The sequence below is a fragment of the Talpa europaea genome (assembly GCF_964194135.1).
Source record: "Talpa europaea genome assembly, chromosome: 14".
Classification (NCBI taxonomy): domain Eukaryota; kingdom Metazoa; phylum Chordata; class Mammalia; order Eulipotyphla; family Talpidae; genus Talpa; species Talpa europaea.
Genome location: NC_140082.1, coordinates 69512092 through 69537410, shown reverse-complemented (window position 1 = coordinate 69537410; position 25319 = coordinate 69512092). Strand labels below are relative to the sequence as shown.

Here is a 25319-nt window from a genome sequence, read left to right as displayed (position 1 = left end):
TCTGCAGCGCCTGTTCATTCCCCGGCCACCGGCGAGGGTCCCACAAAAAAAAGAAAGAAAGAAAGAAATCAATAGGTGCGTCCTAAAGAATAATCTAAGAAATAAAAAAATCCCAGTATGAGCAAACTGTTTAGAAAAATGAAGGGAGCCTGTGAACTGCAAGAAGCAGGAAAAGCAGCTGCTTGTGAGAGGCAGGACCCAGAGGCCAGAGAGGGACTGCTGTTTCTGATGTCTGACCTCTGCCAGAGGGCAGTTTCTCTTCTTACCACTATTCCTGCTTTGCAGAATCTGACAGCTGAGAACTTTGGTCAACGGACCTACAATAGACTTCTATGAATCGGCTTCAATATATACAGTAGCATTTTGGTGAGTATATGGGAGCACTTTAGTCTGACTTTGCAAAAGATTTAGTTAAAAATGGTTTTAGAAGGTACGTTCAGCTACTCAAGGCAGTAAACTTGTTTTCAAGAAAAGAAAAGTTGGAATCTATTCAAAGCATTAGCAACAGATTAGAATCATCAGTAATAAGGCCAGTGATGTCTGAATGTAAGTGATGTTGCTAAAGTAGGTCTATAAAAAACTGAGTTGGCCATGAGTCTTACTGAGGTTCTGCTATAATTATCTCACCCAGAAAGAGAACTGTTGGAGGGCAAGGTTGGAAACTAGCAATAATAAAGGTGATAGCCACCACAACCATTCTTATATTCAATAACTTTTTTCTTAGTACTTCCACATAATATCATCTCATTGTCCCTTTATAGCTATAGATGATTAGGACAGAAGGAGAGACAGAGACAGATCTGTAAGGACTTGACACAGTTTATGTCCAGGTGAACTTGGACTCCAGCTCTTCTGACTCTGAATCTAAAGTTAGCCTATCTCTCTACCTCTTCCCACACTATCAGGCACGCTGGAGTGGTCTCAGATTATTCGGTGATGGTGTGATTCCCTTTGCTGCACAACTCGCATCCCCTTGAAGAGCTTGGAACCTGGTGGGTGTGCGGTTAAGATGACAGGAAAGGCACCTCCACTAGCCTTCTGCCAGGTCTACCTCATCCAGCCCTGCTCCCTGCCAGCGCATGCTCCAGATGGCAGTCAGCATGCAGCCTTGAAAGTCCTTTTTCTGCTTCCATGGTATGCACTTGTTTTACTGTCCATCTTCCATCAAGACTGTACTCCATGAAAGCAGACTTCTCCACCTCAGTCACCATGCTTTCCTGTGTTCAAACATTAGTAAAATGTATGGACGCACAATGACATTTCACAGAGCCTTCCCCCAGACTGCTGAGCAGGCAAAACCTTAAAGGTCTAAATTTAGCTTGAGGTGTGAGGGACAAATATAAGGATCCAATTAATGAACTACTGAAAATGGGGGCAGGAGGAGATGGAAGCTCTCGCTACGACTGGGTGTTAATAGCAGAAGCTCTATTGCAACCTTAACACCACCCAAGGAAGCCATCTGCTCAGATGCTAATTAGGACACCAAAGCCTGGAAGCCCAGGGCCACCGCTTGCTCCTGTGAGCTGTGCACAGAATTGTCAGGACATACTCTTTGCCTCCCTAGACTATGTCAACTTTGTAGGTCACCTGCTAGACGATCAGTTTACAGGGTCATCACTCAAGAGTTGCTTTTGTCCTCAAGAGGCAGGGCTGTTGCTTTTTGCATAAGCAGAGGCCAAAACAAAGGAGGCTCAGAATGAGAAAATGAGGCCAAAGCACACCAAATTCCTTAAAAAAGGCTACCAGGAGCCCCTTGAGAGCCTGCCCTATCGGAGGTCACCCAGCCCTCTGGGCAGAGCCTCCCTCTCAAGCAGGACTAGTAGCTGTTCCACCCAAGCTCCCTGGACTCCTAGGGAATGCTTGAACTATTTTTTGTTTCCTTAAAAAGGTGAATGGAAATAGTACATTTATTCAGGACAGATCTACACGGTCAATGTAAAAATTTAGGCTTCTTTGTTTGATTGCAAAAGCAATGTGGACAAAAGATTTAGATCCTGTTGAACACACTGGTATGTACCTGGACCTGTATCTTCATTCAAAAATGGGACAAATGAATTAACTATTGACTAAGGTAGTCCATCTCCTTGAAAACACCAAATCAGCAGGTTGAAAATGAGAAAAGGGATCACGGGGAGTGAGGCTGCTTTCAAAGGAATCTTCAGGCTCTCTGCTTCGTCATCAGATCCATCAGGGCTACAGAGTACCCAGGGAACATGTCAATTAGCACAGCTCAGAGAAGTGGGGAGCATGGTGGCAACTGAGGCCCAGGGAGAAGGATGCAAGGAGCAGACTGCAGAGGGTTTCGGGGCTGTGTGGCAGGACTTATCTTCTACTGCAGGGGGCCAGCAAAGGACTGGAGCAGAACATGGTGTAATCAAACATGTGTTTCAGAATAAGCCTGTTAGTGTTAGGGAGGGTGGGCTGGGAGGTGCAATGCTGGAGACAGAGGATCAATGAGGAAGCTTCTCCAACATCCCAGGAACAAGAAGAGAGTGGAGGGCCTGCCTGATGGTGCAAGGGGTTAAGCACCGCATTATGAAGCAATCCGCAGCCTCTGCAGCAAGAATTTGATCCCCAGCTGGCCAAGAAGCAACACACATGGCGAAGCAGACCTCTCCTGTCTCACCCGCTGTTCCCCTCAGCAGTGTATTTCAGTCAGTCTGCCTGTTCTGTTCCCCACTCTGTCTCTGGTGAATCCTCTCACCCCCCACATCTCTGGCCTGTACCCCAGCTCTTGTATGCATACATAAATAAATCTTTAAAAAAAAAACAAGAAGGGAGTGGAATAAGGTCAGCAGACACGGGGAGGGGGTACGATCCTCAAGGCACTTGAGGCGCTTCCAGCACAGACTGGACATGAAGATGCAGGGCCTCTGAACAGAAGACGAGGCAGATAACACTGCCATTGACCAAAGTGGGGGAACTCAGAGAGATGGGACTTGAGAGAAGAATATAATTCCACTTTGGACAAGTTGAGGTCTGCTTGGAGACCTCACAAAGAAGTGCCCAGTGGGCAGTGGTACCCCACTGTCAGGAAAAACACCTGAGTGAAAAAACAGACCCAGTTTGAGGTTGGTGTTGGAGTCATGGGGTAAATGAGCTTGCTTGGACAGACTATGTGGTATAAGACAAGAAGACCAAGACAGAACTCTGGGGACACAGCAGACCAATGTCCTCACAGTCATGGGTAGAGAGAGCTTCAGGAAAAAGCAGTCAAGTGCTGCAAAGCTCAAGAAAGATGAGAAAAGGCAAGACTGGGTGGCGATGGTGACATTTACCAGGATAATTTCAGTGGAGTGGAGGGGGTGGAAACCATATTGTTGTGGGTCGAACAGTGAGTTGGAAGTGAGGAAAGAGACTAAATATGGACACTTCTCTCTAGAAGCTCACTGTGGAGGGAAGAGAACATCAGGGCAGGGCCAGGATCAGGAAGGGTTTTTATTTGAGAGAGATGTGGAACCCATTTGTCTACTGCAGTGCAGCCAGGAGGGAAGTTGGGGGATGGAACAGAGGAACCCCAGACCTCCCACCACACCAGCTCCCGTTCAGTCTGCCATGCCCCCAAAGGCATCTCAGGATCTGGTGCTGCTACAGCCACCTTCCTTCCAGAACATCAAGTCCTCTGAGATCTTGTATGGGACTGAGGGACCACTAGAGCAGAGTCATCAAACCTAGACCCTCACAGAACCTCATGGTAATTCTTAAATATATAAATTACCACGCTCCACCCAGATCCACCTTCTCAGAGTTGCTGGGAAGTGAGGACAAGGAATCTGCCTTCACAGAAGCTCCCCAGTGATTTCTACACACTGGGATTGAGCTGACTTAACAAGTCCTATGAACTGTATGCCCAAGAGCCCAAGGAAGCTTGGGAAGATCTCAGCCCCCACACAGAACTAGCCGACCCCAAGGTCTGCCCATCACTATTGCCAGCACTGTCCTGAGGGAAGTCAACACTTATTTGCTAAGTTGGAAGGAAAGGGCCTCTCATCCACCAGCCTTGCTCTGACAGAGCAACAAGACAGAACCCTTTATCTCCTTAAAGTTGTCTTCCTTTCCTCAGTGGGCTCGGAAGAACTGCAGGTAATGAAGGCCAGCAATCATCTAGCCCAAGTCACATTCCCTGAAGGGAATGTGCACATGGCCAGATCCTGGGAGAACACACTGTCGGTGACAGCGGCTTTAGTGCTGGGCCCAATGCCGGAGCAAAACAAGAACAGTGCCAGGAAGTCACACACCCTGTTTGTCTGGGAGCCAGGGGAGCCACATGTGTGTCTATCACTCCTATTCCCAAGTCAGCGCAGTGCCCACGAAACTGGTCCTGCCGTCTGGAGCTGACAGGAATTCAGGCACTTCAAGCTCGGAAGACCCATGGGCTTGTCAGTGCTGCAGAGGGGCGATGGGAAGAGATGGGCATCTGAGCAGCCACAAAGGCATGGCCCGACCCCCTGCTGCCTCCACTTGGAGTGTGGAGCGGGACGAGCACGCAGGCTACAGCTGTGGTTGAAAACCACAGTCATTTCTGTCAGACATGAGGCAGGAAGACTCCCACTGCAGAGAAGGCTTTGAGGTAGACACGCCACCCTCCAAGGAAAAGCCATCAGCATTTTTAGTCCTTTAAATCCTCACTAACCAAAAGACCAGAATACTCAGCCATCTTTGACAGCTGGGGAGCTGGGTTTCTAAGGGGTTCCAGCCAAGAGATAAAGAGCATGAAGTGTGGACCCCTTTAGTCCTGTGAACCCACGAGGTAGTTTGGGAGAGAGAGAGAACCTGGGTAAATAGGCCCAGACCAGCAGAGAGTATGTCAAAAAGCAGCCAAACTCCCTGTAGAAAGTTTTCTTAAATCTCCATTGTTTCAGAAATATAATAAGCACACAGATAAAACTGACTTCTAGCAAAAGACATACCTGACCTCACCCGTCTGATCTTCCGTGTGTTACACATAGTCTTTTAATCTGCCTAGCATGCAGGAGCTGTGTTCTAAGAAGGGTACAACAGCAACTTTGATCACTGAAATAGGCACGTTTGATATACAAAGTCCTCATCTTGAAGCAGAACCTGTAATGATCTGTTGTTCTTTGGGGAAGCGTTGTTGTTATAAATGTGTAAAATCCTAAGTTATCCACAGAGCCTACCTGGCGACCCTCTCTGGAGGTTTTCCTTATGCTGCTGGGTTCCCACTACATCACAGGAAGCCAAAACGCAGAGCCAGATGCCCGTCTGGGTACTTGGCAGGCCACGGGCACTGCTGCAATTAGCAAGCTGGATCATGATTCAGCATCCAACGTGGGCAGCCTCCACAGGAGCAGAGCGGACAGCTTAAAAATAGCAAAGCTGAGCTGCATCTCACCGGCCCAGGCTCCATGCGAGGCAGGTGCCGCCAGCAGAGCCTGCGAGGGTCCCACCATGCCCCCACCGGGAGCACCTTCCAGCTATGCTGGCTAAGTGGAGGCAAGGAGGTGGCGCCCTACGGAGAACACCCCAGGCAGGTGTGCTGGTGGTCCCCCAATCCACTGACAGGTCCCAAATGTTTGCAGGTGCAGGTCTTGTTTGTACACAGAGGGACAACTGGGCTGGCTCCCCTGGGTCCCAACCATGACAACAGCTCTGTGAGCAGCCACACCAGATGGGGGCTCCCAACTCCCTTCTTTCCAGTCAATGACCAGTGAGGAGGTGGCTCTCAGTCCGAGGGAGGGGCACAAACATCTTGGTCTAGAGGAAAGAGGTGAAACTTTGCATTCAGAGAGGCCTGGGTCCAAACCCATCTCAGCCTCCTACTTGTCCATCACTACCCCTCACTCTCTTGACCAAGTTATGGCAGTTGTCAGTGTCCATTATAAAACAGAGGCTAATGATCACAATTTGATGGTCACATCAAGAGCAAATGAGCTAACCTGGAAAGCACTGAAGAGGATGCACATCACAAATAAGTCTCAAAAGGTCAACAGCTCTTGGCTCATTTAGTGTTTCATACACAAGGCTGAGGTGTGGCTGCCCAAGTGCACCTTAGATCATGACCAGGAGGACAGGTAGTGACATGGAACACACAGGACAGAGGAGCCCAGCAGAGGGCCCTCAGTGTTTTGTTACTGGTTCAGGTTTCATCTCAGTCAATTTCTCCAGGTCAGTGATAGTTTCCAGATGACACAGCAATATCTTAGGGGTTGATGTTGCCTTTAGAATTGTCCTATCCAATTATCCTAAGGGATATTTAAGATACTGGAGAGATTTGCCATTTTTCTGAGAAGACTGGTATTGAATAGATGCCACTTGTCCCAAAATTAATCTGCAAATTAGCAAAATGATTCTAAAATGTATCTGGAAGAACAAGAACATTTTGAAAAAGAAGAGTAATGAGTGGGGATTTGCTCTATCAGATTTTAAAGGGTACAAGTAGTAAAATAGTGTGGTAATAGCACAGGAAAGACATCAAATCAATGGACTATAATATAAGGGCCAGAGACAGAACCAACTATTTAAATGATTTTAGTATATTATGAAGGTGGTATTTCCAAGCAGCAGGAAAAGAAGGGGCTGCTTGGTAAATCATATGGTACCATACAACGGGCTAACAGATGAAAATAAACTATATCCCATTTTTCTGAATATACATAAATGAGTTTCCAGATTGATGAAAGGTTTAAATATAACAGATAAAATATAGAAAGTATAGGTAGTTATTTGAATAACCCTAGACTTGGAAAGAACTTTCTAGGTAACATCAAATAGCAGAAATCACAGAGAAAAAAAACAGTCAACAGAACTATCATAAATGCAATTAAAAGTCAAGCGGGAAGGGGCACAAATGGAAAGAGGTACAAATTTCCAGTTATAAAAAAAAGAAGTCTTAGAGATGCAATGTATAACGCAGGGATGATAGTAAATGTGACTGTGTTGCAAACTGAAAACTGCTAAGAAAAGATGGTAAGCAGACATTATGGTGAGCATTCTGCAATGGATACAAATATGGAATCACTATGTTGTGCACCTGAAGCTAAAACAATGTTGTATGTCAATTATACTTCTATAAAAAAGGGAGTGTTAAACATGTCACTAGAAATTCAGTGCTTAAAAGAAAATGAGGTTTGCAAATTTGTAATAAATGAGACTGAACTACCAAACACAAGGCAAACAGAAATTGCAAGAATGATGACTGTAGTATATGTGAAATATATATACATATATGTTAAAAATGATATGTAATATATATGTGAAGCCTTTTTACAAATGAATTAAGAAAAAGAAAAGTCAACAGGGAAATTGATAAAGAACATGAACGAACAATTCAAACCAGTAAATACAAAATGGCCAAGAAAGACTAAAGACCTGAGGTTCTCCTCTCTCTATCCACACTGGCCTTTTCTCAGGTTCTTGAACATTCTGTGCTGCCTCCTGATACAAGATCTCTGCACAGGCTCTTCCCTCTACCAGGAACACACTCTCTCTATGAGCTTCATGCATGTAGTGATTCCCTCTAGTCTCCACTCAAAGCCAACTTTCCCAGGAAAGCGTTCTTTGAACACACCCCTGCAACCTAGACTAAGTCAGATTCTCTTCTTCCCCCTTATGAGCACTTTCAAGACCAAGTGTTCTTCACCTCACTTTTCACAGCTTGTCATTACACATTCATCTTTGTTTGTTTTGTTTTGTTTTTGTTTTCTTTTTTTAATATAATCAGTGTTGTTTTTTTTTTAAGATTTATTTATTTATTTATACAAACACTGGGTAAAGTCAGAAGCGTGGGAGGGTGAGAAGATTCACCAGAGCCAGAGTGGGGAACGGAACAGGCACAGTGATGAAATACACTGCTGAGGGAAGCAGGGGGCTCGGCAGAAGAGGCCTGCATGCCATGTGGGACCCTCACTAGTGGCTAGGGATCGAACCTGCGCTGCAGAGGCTGTGGGCAGCTTCACAGCCCAGCACTCAACCACTGCGCCACCAGGGGAGGCCCTACACATTCATCTTTGTAATGATCAAAATGTTTGTCTCCCCTGCTGGACAAACTGTCTCTATATTTTGCTGATCACTGTATGTGCAGCACAAAAACTAACGAAAGTTATAGGCTATGCAGAAAATGGAATAATATACAGTCAGCTAAAAATGTTATAACAGATTGATATTTAAGAGTATAAAAGATAACATGTTACTAAGTAGCAAAACAAGCTACAAAGTAATGCAGATAGTGCCATGGGGAGGGATGTGTACACAGAGAAAAGACACATAAATCGCTTTTCTTTTTTTTTAAGATTTATTTATTTATTTATTTGTTTATTTATTTATACAAGCACTGGGTACAGTCAGAAGCGCGGAGGGTGAGAGAATTCACCAAAGCCGGAGCGGGGAACAGAACAGGCAGACTGACGAAATACACTGCTGAGGGGAGCAGCGGGCACTTCAGGAGAGGTCTGTGCGCCATGTGGGACCCTCGCTGGCGGCCAGGGATTAAACTGGTGCTGCAGAGGCTGTGGGCACCTTCACAGCCCAGCGCTCAACTGCTGCACCACCAGGGAGGCCCCATAAATCACATTTTTAAGAGAGGATCAGAGTGACATTTATTTTCCTGATTTTGCTTATTTTCTTTAAAATGTCAATTATGAACACATATATATGTGCACATACATGCACATGGCAATTTTAATAAAGGTAAAGGGTACAATTATCCATGGTTTTCCTTTTTGACCTTGGTACCCCTGTGTGATTGCTGTAAGAACCATAAGAACCACAGATGGTGTCTCTTTCCACTTATCTTCTCTCCCTCCTTCTCCACTCCTCTAGTTTTATTTCCACTAACAGAAAGAAACATAGCCCAACGCCAAGGTATAATGTAGAGTTCTATTTAGCCTCCTCCAATCACAGGTTCCCCATCTTCAGAAAATAAAACTAAACCAAAGAGCACACCATGCTTTAAGAGAACCTCATATTTCACTAAACAGCCAGACTCCTAAGAACAGTTCAAATGAAACATGAGTTACAACCCTTTGGACAATTATCTACGCTTAGGCTTCAAGAATGGTAGCTACTCAATAAATACTCATGGACACACTGGCCACCTAACCAAATGGAAGAAGGGGCATTTGGAGGTCTTAATATTCAACAGCAAAAATCATTCTCATAATGTTTCAAAGAGATGGGCATACTTGATGCATTCAATATACATGACATAAGAAATAAGCAAGATCCAGGTAATTAAAGTGTTGCTGCCAGAGGTCAGAGTAGGGGTGGAAATGGTACCCAGTTTCCCAAGTGAGGATCTGAAAAATAAATTTCATGACAGTCCAAGGATCCCACTGCCTGGCATTCTTAATAGGGGAAGGTGGTGCTGATACCACACTTTTTGGGGGCTTCCTTTCTTGAGAATAAAATTGGCCTGCTTATTTCCAGGTAAGGGAAGAACTAGTCAGCACTTAACACGCAGGAGGGATTGCTCAAGAACTCTTTATCCCTGGGAAAAGTGCATCCTTGAAGGGCCACCAAGGACAAGGTCTGCTTTCCTTATCAGTGTGAGCTTAGTACTATCCCATGAGATTCAAACCTCAACACCAGAAAAACTCCAGCCACATCCCATGTTCCTCAGGCCCCACAACCCTCATCTAAGCAGGATGGACACGTCCCAGTGGAGGCTGGGCGCACTATCTTTCCATCAAGCCCCACAACAAAGCACAAGTTCAACATGTACTCCCGGAAAGCAGGTTTGCTTCTTAGAGTCCGTCTGGACAATTTTCTAGTGTTTAGAACATTTAGCACTATTTCTTATGTTTGAGACTAGGAGTTTGGGGGTTAGAAGAAAAACAGATTCTGCAGAAATGATCACGACATCTTCTGCTGTCTCTTACCACTTGTATATAACTTCTTAGCTGTTCATCTGCTCTTTCTGTTCTCTATACTTCTCTATATTTTCTCTTACTGAAGAGAAGGGGCAGGAGTGGAGGGGATGATAAGCCACATATATACAACTCCCATCACCCACCGCAATACATATATAAATAAGCAAAGGGTGTCAGTGAGGCTAGCTCGGGTTGAAGGGATATGCACAAAACCACAAACTGATCATGAAAATGCTGTCTCCAAAGTCACCAAGGAGCTCTTAATATGGGGGGCTGTTGCTAGTTCTCATCTGTCCCCTGCACCTCCGCAGTGTCACAGGGCAGCCAGCTGCTCCCTAAGCGCTTGTCCTGGATCAGTGACACTGCACAATCCTTACTCCCCATCCACCAATATGAACATTCCCTTGGTCTCCTATGAGGACAAAGAGGCAAACAGAGGTTCAAGGCCATGTCCAAGATCATGCGCCTATTAAGAGAAGGAGCTGGGATTCACATCCAGGCCTCCTGACTCTCCCTGTGCCCCAGCCCGCAGAGGCACCAATCACAGAGCCCCTATTCCTCCTCTTCTCCCGAAACCACTGAACGCTGATTGTAATTACTGCTTCCCATGAAAAGACTCGCAAGTCTGCCTTCATAACCCCAACTACTCTCTTGCTGTCCTCATTCTCAAATGCCTGCTGGGCAATTCTTACCTGCATGTCAAAATTTAAATATCTTAAGACCAAACTCATCTTTCTAAAATAAGCTTTTCTCCCTGACATCTCCATTACAGTTAATGATTCCACTCTTCTCTCTGACACCCACACTAGAAACCTCTGGCTATAATTTCTTTCTTGGTCTTCTTCTCTATTCTTTTGAATTCAACCTTTGAAATGCCTTCCCAGGCTTTCTCATTCCACCCATTCCTGCTGCCAGCACCTCCTCTGGGTTCTCAGCACCCCCAACTTGGAACACCTCCTCCTGGTCACCTGCCTCCCTGCCTGGACTCCCCTCTAATCTACCCCACCCCCAATTAAGGACAGACCAATCACCCTAGAGCAGGGTTTCTCAAGCCAAGGACATTTGGGGCTGGAGAGCTCTTTGTTGTAGGGGGCTCTCCTATGTTGTAAGGTGTTGAGCATCAGAGCAGCAGCACACACCCTCCACCCTGCCCCATAGTCATGACAACCACAAATGTCCCTTGACATTCCCAAATGTGCCCTGAGAGGCAAAATGGCCCTAGCTGAGAACCAGGGCCCTAAAGTTTGCTTCAAACAAGCTGCTCTTCTGAGGAACTCAGAGGCTCCTGGGAGCCTCCTGAAAGATTCTTAGAAAGGAAACAGTTTTCAAGAGATTAGGAAATTATTTTTCCTACTTGTGAATGCCTTTCTTTTAAGACTTTGGGCTTAACCACCTTTAGTCTGTGGTCCAAGGGGTACTGAGGAAAGAGCTTCTAAAGAGGAAAAGCAGGCAAATTCATCCTTAGTCTGACATCCCAGGCCCCCACGGCTGAGTGTCCTAGGCCAGAGGCGGTAGGCAAGAAGGACTCTGGGATCGGAAACAGAGGGCAACCCCAGCCCCACCAATTCCAGCTCTAGGACCTTGGGCCTGTCCTCTAGCCTCTCGCTGCTGTGTTTTGTCTGAAAAATAAAGATGAAAAAGGAGCCAAACTCATCAGACGAAATGAATGGAAAAGTGGCCAGCATGAAGCAAGTAAGTGATACCCACTCATATTATAAATGCTATTTATTTCCAGCCCTACTGCCTGTATGTCTCCAAAACAGGCTCTCAGCTCAGGCCAAAGTGAGTCCCCAGCAGGCAGTGAACACACTTCATGCTTGCCCACTGAGATACCCAATCATGCTCTCAAACCCTCTGTTCTCCATTCCCTTCTGTCAGAGTTGTCCATGCCTTTCAAGACCCAACTCAAATGTGATCTCTAACAAATCCTTCCCTCTTCAAACAAGTCAGAAGCCATTCTTCCTGCTCTGGGACCCCACATCTCTCTCTTGGCTTAGCACATTCTTTTGTCACAATTACAGGTGACAACTAAATACATCCAACTAAATACATCTCAACTCCCAGGGGCAGAAGACCTGCCTTAGGGGTTACTCTGCAGAATGCAGAATGTGACTCTAAGATAATGCCCTTTACACAGTAAGTATCAAGTAATTCAAACTTGAATACATATATAAAATAACCAAAGTAAGATACTTTTATAACATAGTGATTTCTTATCAAAGACAAGCATTTTAAGGCATCTAAATATTCAACGTCTGCTATACTGAGTCAGCCATTCTTGCTAACACATACTTTCTAAGAGAAAAGATTTCAAACTTCCAGTTCTTAGTTACAAGGTCTTAAGCATGTGTCTACTTTTTTTTTATTATTTTGTTAAGTGCTGAATTACTGTTCCCACATAAATCGCTAATTGCTTCACTGCAGATTTGCTTTGTGCTGGCTTTAATGATTTCGCCATAGCCAGGCTTACTAAAACCTCAGCGTTTGCTTGTGAGTGTGAGGTTCTCAGTGCGAAGGGCTCCTCGGTATGTCTTCTCCTGGGTTTCAGTGTGAGCAAGTCTGGCTCAGGAAACTATTCACACTACACAGTGGTCATGAAACACAGTGTTCCCAGCCATCTGTGTTCCAGCAAAGGTACCGAGAGCCTGGAGTCTGGGTCTCTATTCCCTGGGAAAAAAGAGTCACCCAGGGCAATGCCGGAAACACAAAGAGAACTGCCAACAATGTTCTGGAAGTCATCAGAAAGGAGCCTGACACTCTGGTCCTGGGCCAGCCCATAGGCCCCTCGGCACAATCCAAGAGGGATTAAGGGGCCAGCCCAGCAGAGGGACACTCAGGCACAGGAGTAGTCAAGGACACTCGAGCACTTGAGCAGTCAAGGGGGCAAGCTACCTTCTCAGGGAAGTGAAGTCTGAAGGACAACAGCATATTCGAATTCTACAAAAAAAAGTGCAGGCTTATCTCAGTGCCCCATATAGCTATAAATGTGTTGGAGGGAAAATAAAAGAAGTACTTAGTGGCTCACAAGGATATGAAATGCACTACCTTAGACAAAGGGGCAAAGATGAGAATGGACATAGGAAGCATTTAAATGAATTTATGGAGAACAGGGTTCACAGGAATAACGGCAGCAATAATGGTAGTATTGACTGACCTGTGTTCTGGACCAGTCCTGTTGTAAGCGCTTTTCCACATATCATCACACTTAACCAACTCCCTCCCCGCCATGGGGGTTCTGTTGTTATGAACCCCCTGTTGTCTGGAAAACAACAAGTGATGTAATAGGAAAGCCCCACCAGAGAGAAGATTCCAGGGTTCTAGTAGCAACTCCTCCACTAACCAGCTGTGAAACCAGCAACTCTCTCCTCTCTGGGCCTTGGCTTCTGCACCAGTAACCAGGACAAGTCTCTAGAAGGCCCATCAGCTCTCATAATCCAAAGCCAAAGCCCCGACTGGATGGATCACAAATCTGAACAACAGGGACATTGATTATGTTTTTAATATTCATAATGGAAAAATAAAACAGAAGCAAAAAAAGAGAAACCACTTTTTTCATATGCAACTAAAACATCCATTTCTAACACTGGAAACAGTAGCATAATCACAGTTATAAAGTCTATAATGCTTCAATATGTCATAACAACATGCTGAATTGCAGAGATAACTGAGACAAAAGCATCGCTTTTGCCTGTTTATTGGAATATTTCTCATTCTGCCCACATTTTCGGGGGGGAAAATCAGGATGAATATTTTCCACACATAATTTTGTATAACAACCCAAGCTTTGGGGGCCTGCCTATCATTCATCTCTGATGCTCCCTGCTCGTCTGGCCTAGTGCCTTGCACCTAATAAAGGCTCAATGAACATTTGTTGAGCAAATGATCAACTCACCTCTTCCATGTATATCTATCTTTTGATATTTATAGAGAAACTGCTTAATAGCAGCGTTTTTCTAAATGGCAGAGTGTTTGCGACTGCCAGGGTGGATGAAGGCTAAATTCGGGCAGCTCTCCCAAGGCTGCCAGTCCAGTGGATTCATCAGCACCCCATCCGCCTGTCCTGCTCCAGCACTTATTCCCCAGCACATCTTTAAGCCCAGCCCATAGACAATTAAATCTCAAATCTTCAAGAGAAAGGCAATCATAAATCGGAAAAATCATTTCCCAGTCCCTCGAAAATGGTTCCCTCCTCTGCCTGATCTCTGCCTAGAATTAGCTGCAGGTGATGTGTACCGTGTATAGCAGTTTGTTCTGAGCTTGGGATTTTTTACCCTTTCCAGGTAATGACCTGGAATCTATTGAAAGCTACAGGCCCCCTTTAGAGAAATGCACACACAAGTCTTCCTACAAGTCCAGAGGTGCAGTGGGGGATGGTGCACAGACCTCCTGAAGCAGCCCCCAGGCATAAGACTAAGCACCCCTAGGATGTGGTAAGCAGAGGGGGTGAGCAAGAGCATTAGCGCTCAGTTGACTTGGCTGCTACCTTCTCAGCTGATCCCGGCAAGGCCCTTAAGGACACAGGCCATGGATCTTATAACACAGATACCCTGAAATGGCATCAGAACCAAACCTAAGTCCATGAATCATGCAGATGCTCCATTTGTTTCCACTTAAAATATCAGAAGAAGGTTGGGGGGGGGGCTGGAAGAAAGAAAATATATTAAATAGGAGAGAAGAACTTACTCCCCAAAAGATAATTTTGAAATGACTTAAAAATACAATTGGAGAGAGCCTCCTGTTACTGTAGATATTAACCTGTCACTTCTCCACAGGCTAACTCTACATAATAATTCAATATTTACCTGACCTAAACCAGGGGTGGGCCCCTGGGTGGCCTGGGGAGTCCCTCATAATTGATTTTTGAGTGCCCAGCAGCTGTAATTGAATAATGGGGGTGTCCAGCAGTAGGTTGATTAGGTTAGAGTGAACATTGTAGCCCTATAATTTAGGAACTCTACAAATTTGAGCTTCTGGGTCATCTCTGGACCCCACCATCAGCGACCGCATGTAGTCTGAATAGAGAAAACCTCAGGAAATGTTTGGTGAGTGACTTAATAAAGTGCATGAATAGGTAAATGAATAGTCTGTAAACCTACTCCCTATCCCACTCCCCAACACACATGCAGGTTTGGGGGGCTACACCTTTGTTTACCCTATATCTTCCTCCCCTTCATCACCTAATTGCCACTCTTCTTCAAAACTCAGTTCTGGTATCCTCTCCTCCTGGAAGCCTTCCCTGATCTCCCCGAGCTAGGGTAAGAACTCAGGGTCCTTATAATATTGTTTCATCAAAATTAAAATGTCTTCTTTTGGTGCCTACTGGATCATGTACTGAAAATTCAAATATCGAAGCCCTAACCCCCAATGTAGATTGTATCTTGACAAAGGGGCTATAAGGAGGTAATGGAGATTAAGTGAGGTCATAAAGGTGGCATCCTGATTGCATAGGACACATATCCTTATAAGAAGGGAAACCTGCTTCTTCCTCTCTTTCTCTCCACACAGACAAATCAAGGAAAGGTCATGTGAGGACATGGCTAGGAGAGAAGAACTTATTCCCCAAAAGATAAATTTGAGAAGAGACCCTCTAACAATAAACCAGCCCTGCCTGCAGCTGACCTCAGCTTTCCAGCCTTCAGAACTGTAAGAAAATAAAGGTCTGTTGTTGAAATCTCCCAGTCTGTGGTTTTTCACTAGAGCCACCCACATGAATCCATAACAGTATCAAGGCACCAACTCAAGGTCCTTGAGGGCTGGGCTATATCTTAATCCTATTTCTAGTGTTAGTACTTAATACAGCCCTTGCACATTATAAGTGCCTAATAAATTCCCACTGAGTAAATGTAAGAACAGATGAAGGCAGAGACTGGAAAGACCACCTCACTTTCTGACCCTTAGGCGTTCAGAGCCACCTTTGAACCCCCATTTGATCAGAACAAGCAGAAAATCAGACATGTGAGGGGATGTCACTCAAGCAAAACCAGAGGCCAAGCCTAATACTATCCTTCCCGCCAATCACTGCAGCTGATGTTGCTACCTGACCCGGATGTCAGCAGTAAGAGGGGAAAAGGTTTAGAAATAATAAAACGTTCTACTCAGCAATATCTTTTATTCATATGGCAGCAGGCTGTGGCTTTTGAACCTGGCCACAGAGCCCTTTAACCCTCTGACTGGGCTTTGCATATGGGGTTGAGACTAAACACATGTGCTGTGCTTTGAGAGATCAAGGAGGGGAGAGCCTGGGGCCCCCGAGGAAACTAATCTAGTGCTGGAGGGCTGACATTAGGCGTTGCTCTCTCAGCCCTTTGAATGTCCACAAGTCAGCAGACACATGTTAAATGAATATGCAGAAAATGCAGGGCATGATCAGGGGAAAGATAAAAGATGCTCAGTTGTAGACCCCAGCCTTCAGGAGTTTTGCTAACTAAACTACAAGAAATGAAAATAACGAGGAGCATGAGATGGACTGTCCACACCAATTGAAATCTCACCACATGTCAAGCACATCCTGTGTGTTTTCCATATATTTACCTCATTAACCCTCATGCAGTTCAATGTCATTTGTATTAGTATTCCCATTTCTCAGATGAGGACCCTGAGGCAGATACAAATTAAGTAGTTTGCCCCACATGTAAGACAACTAAGGAATGGACCTGGGCCTCAATCCCGAGTGGCCATCTCCAGCACCCTGTTCGTAGTGACTACAGTGAAGTGCCATGTGTATGAGGGGGAATTTCATTTTCACCCTCTAGAGTGAGGGGGCTGACTGGGAGCAGTCTTTTAATAGGTTGGTGAAGAGTGTTAAGAGAAGGCACAGAATATAAAGCAAGTGCCACTCGCATGGAAGCGGGGGGGGGGGGGGGGCCTGCATGCTTTGCTCAGCAAGACCCCTCAACCCCATTCTTTCCAGGGCAATCTTGTGGAGGAGCCAAGGGCCTCTATGTGATGCCCCAGACCAGACCACTGCCATGGGCCTCCCTAGGACAACAATCCATGATTCTAACGCTCTGAGAGCTGAGAACAAAAGTCTCAGAGCCAGGGAAGCCCAGCACCATGGAAGAGAAGGCGCAGTGGTGAAAGCTGTTTCGGAAGGGACGGGAAGGCGGTGAGGCTAGGAAGGGGCAGGAGGGAGTCCCGGCCAGCTGGAGGAACAAAGCACGCTATGGGTCCAGTTTGGATTTCGCTCCCCCCTTGTCTTCCCGGGTCAATGGACCACCCTGAGTGTATCCCCTTTCTTCTGGAACTTGTAACTGGTAACAAACACGTGGCCACCTTGCTCTTCAGCTTTATGAGAGCAGCTTGTGTGTGTACCTTAACCCAGGAATGGTACTGAAAAAAGAGTTAAAAGTAAATGGGAGGTCCAAGGAAAACGGGCCTGGTACACCCTCTTGCATTCCTGTGCGTTAGCTTGTGCTGTGTCACTGAAAACATGACCCAGTTTAGCAACAACATCAGCACAGCAGGTACTACAGAGAATGCCAAGTATTAGAGACCGAGGCACGCAGGAGGTGAGACGCACACAAACCATGTTGCAAAGCGGAGGCAGGGACCAGTAACAGGCTCTGGTTTTGATTTAAGCCCCTGGTAATTACACCACATGGAGAAAACAGAGAAAGAACGATTTTCACAACAGCAACAAGAAACGAAAGAGCCCACCCCTGAGCACGGCTGCAGTGCCCCATGAGGCAAGCCGCACCTGCTACGGAGACAGGACAGGTTCGCTCCCATTTTTAGATACTCTGTGTGTTTGGGGAGCCCCCAAAGAACTGGGTCTTCCTTCATCTGGAAATGACAAAGGGCCAAAGCTCTGCGTGCTCATTACCATGTAAATGAAAACTGCAGAGGCAGATTTTCAGCAAAGCCACTCTCAAGGGGATGAATGCTGTGCTATTTCTCATAAAACCATGCAAGACTCTCTTCTCTTAATTCAAAGCCTGCTGATCAGGTCATACTTTACAGAATCCTTCCCCAAATCAGACCCTGGAATTCCAGGAGCCCACTTGTGGCAAAGGGCTGAGGACAGTCAGGACCCATGAAGAGGCTGCAGCCAGAAGCCCTTGGCCAGCTAACAGGCTGCTTTCCTGGAGGCCACTAAGGCTGGAATGTCCACAGAGGATTTCTAGGCCTTCCCAAAAAGGAGCAGCAATCCCAAGATCTCTAGCACACAAGCACCCCAAAGTAGTATCCCACCAGAAAAGCTTTAAAGAAACAGGGTATCAAGAATTAGAGTGTGCGGCTGGGCCAAGAAGAGACATCTACTCAGATCAAGCACTCAGTGATTCTCCCCACGTAAAAGCAACCTCTGATACATCCACCATCCTACCTGAGCCTGAAGTTGCTGGTCCACTGTGCCCAGATGCTTCCAGACACAGAAACACCAAACAGGCTAAGGGGGGACAGAGAGGGACACATTGAGCCATTGCCTCCCTCCTGGGCTGCTTGAAGCACCTATAATCAATCACTTGCCTGCCTCACATGTTTAGCTTCTTTTCCCCCAGAGGCCTATGTGAGCACACAAAAGGGGCCGACTGGGCTTGAGCCAACAGCTATTGAGAAGTTCCTCTCAACGGCACAAGGACCTTCTCCATCCCCAGACGCGACTATTCACTGAACACGCCAGCAGCAGGGACCCAGCACAGACTGTCTCATCCCACTTTGCAGCAAAAGAGCTCCTCCAGCTGCCTGGCATCATGTCCACACAAAATGAGCTTTCATGGGGGTCAGGACCCACATGTGGGGAGGCGTTTACATGCTGTGCAGAACAACCCTTCTCCTCCCTTCGGATGCAGAGAGGCAAACGGCAGAAATGGCCCTAGGCGCCGTAGAGAGGTCTCCTTCCAGACAAGCAATCATAACCGCTTTGTATTCTTGTCTTCTGACCCTGCCTCCTCCATACTCGCACATCCCACCCCCTGTGAAGAGTAGAGGAACAAGTTTTATTGCCCCTGATTTACAGATGAAGAAACCAAAGCATGCAGAGGTTAAATGACTTGCTTCAGAGGTGACAGAGCTGGTCACAGGGGGTGGGGGTGGCAGAGGGATCACTCTGACAATTGTACCTTTGAAGATTAACTGACAACTTTAGAAGACTGCGTCTTTGAAGGATGGAGGACAGGCTGCCAATAGACTCATGTAGGAAGGACGTGCATCCAAAGCACTGGGCACATAAAAAAACCCAGCGCAGGGCGGGGGAATGGGTGTCAGCAGGGAGGGAGCCCCCCAGTTACCATCAGTGCCCTCACATGCAAGGTCCCCTCTGCTCAACATCCCTGGGAGGAGAAACACTCAAAGCTGCCCATGGTCCCCTAGTGACACTGTCAAACCTTGTTCTGAGATTAGCTTTGTTTTCCCAGTGAAGGCTGAAAATATTCTGATTCTTCTGCAGCCCAGCTTCAAACATCTCTACGCAGATTCTCCACCCTCCCCATCGCCTGGTCCTGCTCTCCTTTCTTGCGGTTGGTATGGGCATCCAGAACTCAAAGAACTTTAACACCAGCCTAAAAACAACCCACCTGTCCCAAATCAGATGTGATCATCAACAGCCAGAATCAGGTTGTTGATAGTTGTTGTTCTTATCACTATTACTGCCAATACTGATTTTATCAGTATACTCCTCACTCTCCTTACTGGCATCTGTTCTTTTGAAGTAAATGTAGATTTTTCCTGGGTTTTATTATCAAACTTCTTCTGTGTTCACTCTACAGGCTCTTCTGGGGAAGCCCAGGCTCTCTGCAGTCCCACAACCTCACCATGCAGATGACACACAGATCTTCAGCTCTCATCTCTCTCCCATGTGCCAAGCCGTGTTTTCAACTGCTGATGTACAGATGGTACCCAAATGCACGACCTGCAGGCAATGCAAGCCTCCTGATCCAAAATGAACTCATTAGCTTCTCTCCAAATGACCAGTGAATGATCTTCCTCTTCCTCCATCCCCACATCCAGCCAGCTGTCTGGCCTCAGTTAACTCTGCTTCTTCATGTCTCTTATGTGCATTTATTCCTCAATAGCTAAAGCCCTCGTCACATGCCTTGGGGCCAGTGTAGGAGTTTCTTAACTGGTCTCCACAATAATACAGTTCTCCAAGGATAGGGCTTTATTCTGTTCCCCACTGTATCCTCCACCTAGTCTCTGGTAGATATACAATAAATCCCGAATAAAGCCCAATCTCTCCTCTGACTTCCATATTGTGAAAAAAATTCTTCTCTGAATCAAAGAACAGATCATGCCATGCTCCTGAAGATATATTTTGTATATCTTGTATATTTTGTATATATTTTGTGTATCTTTGAGGCTGACTGCAACATAATGTTCAAATTCCTAAGCATTGTAGCCAGCTGGGCATGTGGATCCAATCTGCCTTTCCCGCCTCTTCTTGTCTCCTCTCTCTCTGTGTCCTTCCTTAAGACTGCCTTGAGCTATTTCTTGTCTTCAGTTCATATTCTTTCTCATCCTGAGTGTCTGTGTACGCTATCCTCTCTCGGGGGGTGGAAGGGTGGGGAGCACCTCTCAACACCTCTTCCTGGAAATTTCTTTAATTGATCAAGACTTTGCTCATGTCATCTTCTTTGGTTAGTCTTCCTCTGCTCCTCACCCTTCCTCAGAGTCCCGGGGATAAATCTCCACTGCAGGACCCGTCATACCACACTGTGACATTGAGTTCTCTGGGACTCCTGGGAACAAGGATCAGCAAATACCTAGTGATTTCCACAGCACGCATCTGCTCTGGCCTGTGCCCTGGTAGGATGATACATCTGTTAGGTTTCAGAACAAAGGAAGGTCTTTGCAGATATAACCAGCCACTCACAACTCGTTAGTGATGATGTTATCTCTAAGAGTAATGATACTTCCTTCTGTTAAGGCACCTGACTCTCACCACAACCATGGGAGGCAGATGACCCAAATATTGTCCCCATTTCACAGATAATGAAACTGAGAGAGCAAGTAGGTTACTCTCACTTAGCCAGATGATGATGGTAGCAAAAAAAAAAAAAATGTGTCCTGTGTACTATTTATGGGACCCTCTGCCTCTCCAGTGCTTTGCCTCAAGAAATTAAAATATCCACTGTGTCATGCTTATAAACAAATGGCACTTCCCATCAACAAAACAATGATGTCAATAGAAGGGTGATAGGAAATACCTGGTCTCCCATTTACAATCCAAAGGGAAAAATCGCAAGTCACACAGCTCAGACCTTATCCTGTTCCCACTCTAAACCCTTTTAGTAGATTCCACACCACCTGCTGGGTGACTTTCAGAATCCTTACTGGGATGTCCAAGGGCCCGTGTATTAGGGTTTCAGTATTTACCCTGCTGCCCTGCTGCTTCCCTCTAGGTATACTATGTTCTAGATTAACTTAGCTGTGCTCTGCTCCCTGAACAATTCAACCATGAATCACCTTCACGCCTCTGCACAGGCGTCTCGCCCTCTGAAGTGCTCTAACCACTCCCCGCCTCAGATCCCAGCTTTAATGTCACCTCTTCTTAGGATGTTTCCTGATTTCTCCTCCAACCTCCAAGACCACTTCCAATGGATATGGCCTCCACTGCCATAAAGCCCTTGCACTTTGGTAACTCACCAGTGGTAATTATTTTCTAAATGGTGTGGCAGTAACTTGCCATCAACCAACACTAGCTGAACATCTACTGGGTGTCAGGTTCTGTGGGACATGAAAATAAAGTCAAGGTTCTTGCCTGCAGTGGGCTCAAGGCTTAGCAGATGAGACAGGACTAGGGCACCAGGTAGACTCCACACCAGGGGAGTGATAAGAGACAGGGGAAATATGAAAGACATCATGTCATTTTAAGTTAAGCCTTAAAAAAAAAAAATTGTTGATTGGTTAAAAGACAGAGAGTAAGGAAGGGTTCTTCTAGGAAAAAATAACATTATGCAGGCTAGGTATAGGCACTCAGTAGTCACTGAACGAAAAAGAAAAAGACCTGGAAGATTATGGCATTTGACTTGGCCCCTCTCACTACTAAAAACCTATGTTTGCTGAGTGCTTTCTTGATTGACATCTCTCACACCGACCCAGTAAGGTGGCATCAACCTTATTTACGGAGAAGGAAACTAAGATTTTTTAAGACCTAAGGCCCCAAAGCTACCAAGAGCTAAGTATGTGGTCCAATAACACAGGATGTGCTAATGACTTCACCTTCAAGGACCCACTTACAAAGTCTTAGGTCTCTTCCTCTAAGCTTCCAGGGACCTCTCCAGGAGCCTTCTGGGGAGTGGGATGGAGCAGAGGAGCAGCTGAAGTTTTCCTCCATGCAGATTCTGGGAACAGTGGGGTCCTGGGCCTCCCTATACACCTGGTGCTAGTCCACTCAGGATATTTGGTCTCAGTGGCCCCAAATGAGGACCTTTCCCCCTAACTTACAAAAGACAACATGGCAAGAGACACCTAAAAGTCACCGTAGCACACTCAGAAGAACTGACCTGAATGCCTGGCTTTCTGGGACAAAACATTTTGTTGTTGATGGAGTTCATGCCCCCCTTTTCTTCATTTCTTTGATGATCATTTTCTCAGTTTCACCCTTTCAAGTTCAAGCTTTTTCAGTAATACCTGTATTGGGCACACTCTTTTTTCTCCTAGCTGAGACTATTCTATCCTGCTCTCGTGGTGCTCCATTTCCATTGAAAGCAATCAAAAATGAAAATTCTCATTTCAGGACAATGTCTATTAAATATGCTCCTTTTTGTGGATAAAAAGGCAGGGAAGTGCTATCTGAGAGCTGATTTTCTGCTCTATGTGTCACCTACAGTGGGTCAGCCTTCTGCTCTCTCATGGGCCATTTGCATATGGTAATTGAGAGTGATAACAGAGAGAGTCAGGAGTCAGAACCAACTTATTTTAAGGAATGCCTCAGTCCAAAGCATTACTCATCAAAGTGTGGTCCTAGCAACAGCAGCAACTGCTTCATTGGGGAACTTGTGGGAAATGCAGATAGTGATGCCCTGCCTCAGACCAAATGAACAGAATCTGCCTTGTAGAAAGACCCCAGGTGATTTGTAGGTACATTAAAGTTTTAGAAACATAGGTCTAGAATTAAGGTGAATTTCATAACCATCCTGGAGCCTCTGTGTATGTTTCTTTCCTAAGAAAGAAATTTCTGTAGAGTGAACTCCATAGAACATCCCCCTCCACTCTGCTCCACCCAAACTGTTTCTCCACAGGAGAATTCTGAGATGGTAAACATTCTTCCAGAAATCACACTCTCAACCCAAAGGAGGCAAAGAGGAAACAAGTTGATGGTGAGCCTTTTGCAGCATCTGATGCCTAGAAGCAGCTCTGAAACCAAGCAGAAACAGGAAACCCTCACCCTCACCCTCTTCTTGAAGGCTCCGGATCTTTTTATTTGGTGTCTTCTCCTCTTGAAAGAGAGGAACGAAGAAACGCTGTACAACTGCAAGGCTGACTAATGTGACACCGAGGGGGCTGTGCTGTGCACTGAGCTCTGACATCTTTGAGGAGGATGCTCTGTAAACACCACGGCAGAACCAAGTGTACACAGCCTTCAAATCTGGGCTGTGCCAAGACCGCACACTGCCAATAACAACAGTCAAGACATACGCAGATGAATCCGATTAATCTGTCATCCACAGGGAAGAGAGCCACAGAGAGGATGGAAAATCACATGGACCTGGTCTGAGGGAATGAGAGCTAGATCTGGAGGCAAGAGAAGAAAGAGGAAAGGATGGGAGCCAGCCCTGCTCCGTGTTGCCGTCCATTATTTCCACTCCCCAGGAAGCAGATAGAGGCCAGGGCCAGACAGAGGCTGCCACCGGGGCACAGAGAGGCCACGCTGGTGCTGGCCTGGCATCCCTTTTGACCTTGTCGTTTTTGAAGAGGAAACGCCACTGAGACATCTTTGAAATGTTTCTTATTTCTTATAAAAATAAGAGGACCAAAAAAGTTATCCCTCTTTAAAAAAACAAACAAAATCACAGATACCCACCTGTTTACTAATTCTAACAGACATGCACATCACAGAAAGTGCTTTTATATACCAAGTATTTTCCAGAGCTCTAAATGCAAGACCTGAGTTAGCATAATGCTGTATGAAAGACCAACTTGTTATTCCCCTCCCTCACTTTTGCTGATTTTCCCTCCCTTTTTTTCTATCTTAGCCTCAAATTCTCTGAAACAGCAACATTTAAAAACACTAGATGGTGTATTTGTAACCATTGGTACCTGTTTTTCCACCAGTTATCATTCATTTATATGTTTAAAGTATTTGAGCTCTGAAAACAGGACTCTGTCCTTGTAATATGCCCACATCTGCAAGTGTTCACAGAAAATTGGAAATGGACAGCAATGAACAGAGAAGACAGACTTTCAGGTTGGGCAATTCAGGCAGGATCCATCTGTCTTCCTCTACCAAAAGCAAAAGATGGGACCCCCCCGCCATGTTACAGATAGCCTGTGAAGACTGAGGCTATCCATTTTAGTTCAGCTAACTTCTGCGTCATAGAAAAGTACTTGACTTTATTCCCCCTAAAAACCAGATCTCATAAGTCAAGCCATCCTCCAAAACACCCCTGAAGGAAAACCTCTGAATCGCGTCCCCGCCCCCACACGCACAGACATGCCTGCACACACCGCTTCCCTAACAAAGTTAACTTTCAGATAAACCTGCCTGTTTGGTGCTATTTTCAGATCCTACCTATTCACAATTCTTGCCTACATTCAGAGGCCGAAACCAGACCCCTCTGCTGAGGGCACAGACAAGGGTCAAAGGTCCACAAACACACCTTAATCACAAATACAACACTTAAAAAAAAAAAAATCACTCTTGGCCAGAGTGAGAATAATGGACAAGGCTTTATTGTCTTTCCTTTCGGGAAGTCAGGCTGGGAGGCTGGTGGGAAGCTCCAGACAGAACGTGGGTGTGTGAATGTGTGCGGGTTCCACAGAGGAATTTTCTGGGAACTCCAGGGGTGTTGGGGAAAGGTAGTTTTAGCAGCACGGAAGTCTGACTGTATGGGGGGAGTGGCAGGGCTCGCCTACCAGCCAGGCTGGCCCGCCCGGCCTTCCCGGGTCCCCCCCCCACCCCACCCCCCCACCCCCCCGCCACAGCGGGGTCACTCACCGCCCGTGAGCTGTGCAGGGCCAAAGCACAGCGCCAGCTGAAACCACAGGATCACCGCCAAGAGTCTCTGGGGGGACTGAGGCTGCTGCTGCTGTTGCTGCTCTAAAAATCCATCTCCATTGCTCGGGTTCATTCCATGATACATCTTTCATCCACAGAGGGCATCCGGCTTGCCAGAGTCTGCAACCAGGAGGGAGCACGACAATACCCCGGGCTGCCAGGGGGCTGGGGGCCCACGCTCCCCTCCCTCGCCCCGAGACCGGGAGCCTCGGCTTCCCCCGCTCCGTCTCCATTCCGGCCCCCGCCCCCTCCCCGGGCGAGACCCCCCCCCCCCGCTCGCCCCTACCCCGCGGGCGCGGAGCGGCAGCCGCCCGGGGTGCTGCGCGGGCGCGTGGGGG

General features: G+C 46.3%; 1 protein-coding gene across 2 annotated transcripts in view; it reads right to left on the bottom strand.

Moving 5' to 3' along the window:
* Positions 1-25066, bottom strand: part of SUSD4 (sushi domain containing 4) — a gene marked incomplete at its 5' end in the record, with an annotated part of 132157 nt that extends 107091 nt beyond the window's left edge. For both annotated transcript variants that reach the window (XM_084253805.1, XM_084253806.1), the window contains one exon: positions 24922-25066. In XM_084253805.1, the coding sequence (XP_084109931.1) occupies positions 24922-25066 (145 nt within the window). The remainder of the gene's footprint in view (positions 1-24921) is intronic.
* Between the last annotated feature and the right edge of the window lie 253 nt (positions 25067-25319).